This window comes from Eschrichtius robustus, chromosome 20 (genome assembly GCF_028021215.1).
Source record: "Eschrichtius robustus isolate mEscRob2 chromosome 20, mEscRob2.pri, whole genome shotgun sequence".
NCBI lineage: Eukaryota > Metazoa > Chordata > Mammalia > Artiodactyla > Eschrichtiidae > Eschrichtius > Eschrichtius robustus.
Genome location: NC_090843.1, coordinates 15,164,473 through 15,169,929, shown reverse-complemented (window position 1 = coordinate 15,169,929; position 5,457 = coordinate 15,164,473). Strand labels below are relative to the sequence as shown.

Genomic DNA, 5,457 nt, shown 5'->3' with positions numbered 1-5,457 from the left:
CCACCTCCGCCCAGGCTCTGCGCAGCTGCAACGGAAAAGCAAGTACCACGCGACGGAACGGCTTTTGTGGGCGGTGGGGACGCGTTTTTGGGACGGACCGGGAAAAGGAAGTGTGCTACACCACTGAATGTACCCACTCCCGGCTGCCGCGGGGAAGGTGCGGCGTACTTCGTGTTCCGGCTGCCCGGGGTGGGCCTGAGCCTTTGGCTCTCCAGTGACGGGTGGAGGAGGCTGCAGGCTCTGGACCTGCTTGTTTCGGTGGCGGACTCGGCGGACTGACCTCGGCCGCTGCTCTTGCTGACCTTGGCCCAGGGTCGGAGCCGATGGCGGCTTGGGCCGCTGTCACCTTGAGCAGGGCCGTTGCCCAGTGCTTGTGGGCGCGAGGCCCCGGCGTCCGGGTGGCTCTTCCGAGCTTCCCCCCGGCCTTCCAGCCTGAGCCCCCAGGCTGTAGCCCCTGTGGGGGCCGGACGCTGCACCTCACGGCAGAAGTCCTCGCCGGGCACAACAAGTGGTCCAAAGTCCGGCACATCAAGGGTCCCAAGGACACCGAAAGGAGTCGCATCTTCTCCAAGCTCAGTTTGAGCATTCGCCTAGCGGTTAAAGGTGAGAACTTGACGGTCACCCACCGGTGGTAGCCACTTGCCCTCACTATGCCCACGGCTTTGCTTGCCTCCTAGAGTTGGGCCAGGCCCACCCCGATCCTCGGCCTTTCATTCAGAGCGAATTGAAAACTTCTTTTCCAAAATACTTACCCAGATCTCATTCAAACACTGGATAAAGTGTCCTAAACGAACCGAGATCTAAGTGCTGACTTGTCGCTCTTTTGGCTGATGGGGGTAGGAGGCGGAAATCCCTTTTTTCTCTCATGTCATAATGAGATATCTCTGCTTACTCTTTTCTATCTCAGAAGGAGGCCCCAACCCCGAGTTCAATAGCAACCTGGCCAGCATCTTAGAGGTGTGTCGCAGCAAGCACATGCCCAAGGCGACAATTGAGGCAGCACTGAAAATGGAGGTGTGTCCTCAGTTTAACTTTCTTGTTTTTTATTTATTTTTATATTTTTTATTTTTGGCTGTGTTGAGTCTTAGTTTCTGTGCGAGGGCTTTCTCTAGTTGCGGCGAGCGGGGGCCACTCTTCATCGCGGTGCGCGGGCCTCTCACTATCGCGGCCTCTCTTGTGGCGGAGCACGGGCTCCAGACGCCCAGGCTCAGTAGTTGTGGCTCACGGGCCTAGTTGCTCTGCGGCATGTGGGATTTTCCCAGACCAGGGCTCGAACCCGTGTCCCCTGCATTGGCAGGCGGATTCTCAACCACTGCGCCACCAGGGAAGCCCAACTTTCTTGTTTTTGATCACAGCCCCTACAGGGCACATGTCTGGAAGGCCACCACACACTCTTTAAATTATCAGAGAAGGGTAGTGATGTTGTTGACACCCTCAACCCAGAGCCTTCTGGTGACTCTTCTCTCGGCCATTGGTTATGGGAGCACAGTCAGGAATAGGATATATAGACAGTGTATAGAACTATGTAGCCTAGGACTGCTGAGCTGAGTTTTGAGGAGATGGGGTAAAAAGAAGGGGCACAGTATAGGGAAAGCCCTGGTGTTAGCTTGAGGAAGGGTTTGTTTTTCTGATATTTATGCCTTAAAGGAGAAAAGCCAGTAGAAAGAGAGAGGGTGCAGATGATAGTGATAGTGGGAGGGGCTGGGATGTAGAGCCTAGGTGTGGGAATTGTCTTCAAGCCCAGCTGAGGGGACATCTCTTCTCTAGGACAAGCGGGAAGGATCTGAGGACGTAGTAGTCATCTTAATTGCTAACAGTTATTGAGTGCTTATTCCAGGCCAAGTTCTTTGATAAGAGCTTTGTATGCATTACCTCACTGAATCCTCAGAACAACCTTAAATGGAAACTGAGGCACTGAAAGATTAGGCGACTTGACCACGTCACACAGAAAATGACAGACTGGGAACCAGACAGACTCCAGAGCCTATGCCTAACCATCATACATACTGCCCTCCTGTCAGGTGTGGTACAGATAAGGCGGTGGAGGCAGAGGATTTTCCCCCACCTGGTGTCCTTAATTTCCTTTGTGAAAGAGGAAGGGAGAAGTCATCAGTTGAGAGTTCCTGGGAAGACGGCAGGGCAGGGTGATGGAGAGAGTGGTGAAGATCGGATGCATGGGCAAAGAATGAGCAGAGGCAGTGTGGGAGATCCAGATGAGATTGGTCATTAGAGTTTTTGATTGATTGTTTGAATTTTGAGGCTATGCTATTTGATAAGGCCCAGATGTGTCATTTCACGTGGCAGTACTCAGCAGCCCTGGGGTAGGAACACAGGTGGGTTTCACACGGGGTAAGGTGTACGAGAATGAGTTTTAGTAGCAGCTATGGCGGGGTGGATGTGGGATTCAGCTGGGGAGGGGCGGAAACAAAGCTGGGATACGGCAGATTGATTGTTCAGGGACAAGAGAAACAGACTGCCTTCCAAATAAGGGATAATACTTCCAATTATCTCAAAAGTTGGTCCCAAGGGCCTTCTCTCAGAGGGGAGGACAAAATTGAAGCCTTAACAGCCTAGGCTCCAGCCCAGGGAGCCCATCCCATGGAGTCAACTTTGTGGTGCCTGTGGTGCCTGGGCTGGCGTGTAGGAGGGAACTAGGAAACCGGAAAATGTGCTTATGTTGTTTATTGCAGAAAACCAAGGACATTTATTTGTTGTATGAGGGCCGAGGCCCTGGTGGCTCTTCTCTTCTCATTGAGGCGTTATCTAACAGTAGCTCCAAGTGCCACTCGGACATCAAACATATCCTGAACAAGAATGGGTAGGTGTGTGTCTGGGGAGAGTAGAAGGGTACAGAGTCTTTAGGTTCCGATTCTGTGCAGGGAAAGTCCTGTTGTTCCTGGTGGCGTTTCAAGTTTTACACACACTTCATCCTTAGCAGAATCCAAATGGGATCATTTATTCTCCCTTAATGTGTTCTGTACTGGGCAGGATCCAAAAGACTTGTTCGTCAGGTGTAGAATGAGCTCTCTGTCCCATTATCCCATCTGTCTGTATAATGTCCAGGTCTTAAAATGTACACCCAGGAATGGAATCTTAATTGCACAGGAATTGATGAGCAAAGTCTTTGCATCCTCCAAACTCCAGACAGGGCAGAAAATAGAGGGTTGGGGTTATGTTTGGATTCTTCCCTTGCCCAGTGGTAGCTGCATCTGCCTCAGGAAGAGAGCTACTCCATGTCTGTTTATACTCCAGGGGCTGGGTGGGAATGAGTGCTTGGCAGTGCTGTGTGGAGACTGAGTGTCTAAAGGCATTCATTCTGGCCCATTTCCTTTCCTACTAGGGGAATGATGGCTGAAGGAGCTCGCCACTCCTTTGACAAAAAGGGGGTGATCGTGGTTGGAGCGGAGGACAAAGAGAAGAAAGCTGTGAATCTAGAGCGTGCCCTGGAGCTGGCAATAGAAGCAGGAGCTGAGGATGTCAAGGAAGCTGAAGATGAAGAGGAAACGAACATTTTTAAAGTGAGTATTGAAGCCTTAGTGTTTGGTGGACTTCTGAGAGGCCCCTGATTGACACGTTAAGGCATGCTTCTGTCAGTCTCTTCTTTCCTGTGCCCGGGGTACAGGTGAGATAAAGAGCTCACATATTGCACAGACATTTACTAAGAGAATACCGGATAGGGCTTACTCTCTTGAGGACGATGAGAAGGATTCAGAACATTGAAAACTCCGTTTCTGCAGTGAAGACTTAAACCCAGTGATACATTAGAATAATTCCATTCAGATTTTGCAAACTTCTGTCCAGCTTTGTCCTGTTATCTCCTGGCTACTTACCTCCTGACTTTCCTTTGTTCCTAGTTTATTTGTGATGTCTCTTCACTGCATCAAGTGAGGAAGAAGCTGGACTCCCTGGGCCTGTGTTCTGTGTCCTGTATGCTAGAGTTCATCCCCAACACAAAGGTGCGGCTGGCTGACCCTGACCTGGAGCAGGCTGCCCATCTCATCCAGGCTCTCGGCAACCACGGTGACGTGATCCACGTCTATGACAACATTGAGTAGCCAGGCTGTACGTGCCCCCCGGCAGCCTATTCTGGAGCACAAGCTTCTGCAGCGTCCTCTGAGACTCAAGTAGGTCAGGGCGGTGGGTGGTCTAGCAGGTTAGGAAGCATAAGACCTGTAGTTTGTGGTCAGTGGAATCCCTGCACTTTTGTGAGGGCTCTTTGTCAGCTCTGCTGGTGTCTCAGCGCCCTCCCAGGTGAGTCCCTCCACATCCTTCTGGATGCAGAGTGAGGCCAGTCAGCTGGTCAGATTCTGATCTCAGGAAGTTGGCCCTTGTGGGGATGGTAGGTGCCCTGAGGGCCCATGTACTAGAAACTGCTCTTAAATAATAACAGTGATTGACCTGGGTTGCTGCACTGCTGTTGTATGACTCTTGAGTTTTCCTGGGTTTGTGTCCAGTTGCTGGGACCCTCTTGACTTCCTTTCAGGTCTATAGGCTTAGTTCCACTACTCCAATCCCAAGACTTTATGTTTTTGATTGACCATAGAAATGTAGCTCCCTCCAGGTACTTTGTGCTCTAGTGCTCATCTCATGGCTGAAACCTGCCATTCTTTCACGTAACCAATATTGATCAAACACCTACTGTGTACCAGGAACTGCACTTACAAGCTGTTCAATTGATGCCCTGTGTTAGATCCACTCTAAGACATAGGACCTCAGGGGGAAGACATAGGATTGCTCTCTACTGGAGCTGTCCCAGGGCAATGTGAGGTGCTGTGCATGCATCCTTGTTCTCTTTATGTGGCCTCTGTACCCTTCTTCTGTCAGAGAGCTTAAGGCTCTAGCCCCGAAGGAGATCAAGTGCCAATGATAAGGGACTCCAGGCCCTGCTTTGCCTGGGTCCTCTGTGTTCTGAGATTGCTCGGAGTGGACCTGTCAGTGAGCTGCACTCAGGAAGGGCTATACCAAGCTGGTTTTGAAAGCTGCTTGATCCCCAGAATGCCCAGCCCTGGCTCCTTTTCATCCCTGATGCCAGATGATGGGGCACTGGGCACTGGAAAGGAAATAAGAACAGAAAGAAGGCTGAGCCAGAAGCCTGGCCAGGTGGGAAATAGGGGCCTTGGTGCCTTTTGTTCCTGAGTCACTTCTGGGTTTAGAGAGACCAGGAGTGCCAACCACCTGTGCTGGAGCCCGTCAAGCGTGTCGGGCCTGGAGAGGCTTTTTGATCCCTATTATTCACCTTCTTGTAAGTTGTTTAAGCCAGTTCTGAGCTCAGAGTAATTTTCCTGAAGGACTCTTAGGTAAATGAGGATGGAAAAGAACTAAAACCAAATTGGCTATAAATGATAACTTCACCTTCTAGGAAAAACAGATTACTAATTCCATGATGACTTCAACAGCTGGAGAGTGAAGGCTAGAGGGAGGAAAACCAATGAAATAATCTGTTATCGTGCCAGAGCA

The 5,457-nt window shown here is 50.8% G+C and overlaps 1 protein-coding gene across 1 annotated transcript; it reads left to right on the top strand.

Annotated features, from left to right (window-relative positions):
- On the top strand, positions 1–4,401 carry TACO1 (translational activator of cytochrome c oxidase I). The gene is made up of 5 exons (XM_068531141.1): positions 1–603; positions 908–1,014; positions 2,691–2,818; positions 3,341–3,518; positions 3,855–4,401. Exons 1-5 carry the CDS (start codon positions 324–326, stop codon positions 4,053–4,055), a joined length of 894 nt encoding a protein of 297 aa, XP_068387242.1. The 5' UTR covers positions 1–323; the 3' UTR covers positions 4,056–4,401.
- The last annotated feature ends 1,056 nt before the right edge of the window (positions 4,402–5,457 follow it).

Excerpts from the sequence above, each read along its gene's own strand:
- TACO1 (XM_068531141.1), top strand. The coding sequence starts at position 324 with ATGGCGGCTTGGGCCGCTGTCACCTTGAGCAGGGCCGTTGCCCAGTGC. Across the intron at positions 1,015-2,690 it reads AGGCAGCACTGAAAATGGAG|AAAACCAAGGACATTTATTT; the intron begins GTGTGTCCTCAG and ends TGTTTATTGCAG. Across the intron at positions 2,819-3,340 it reads CATATCCTGAACAAGAATGG|GGGAATGATGGCTGAAGGAG; the intron begins GTAGGTGTGTGT and ends CTTTCCTACTAG.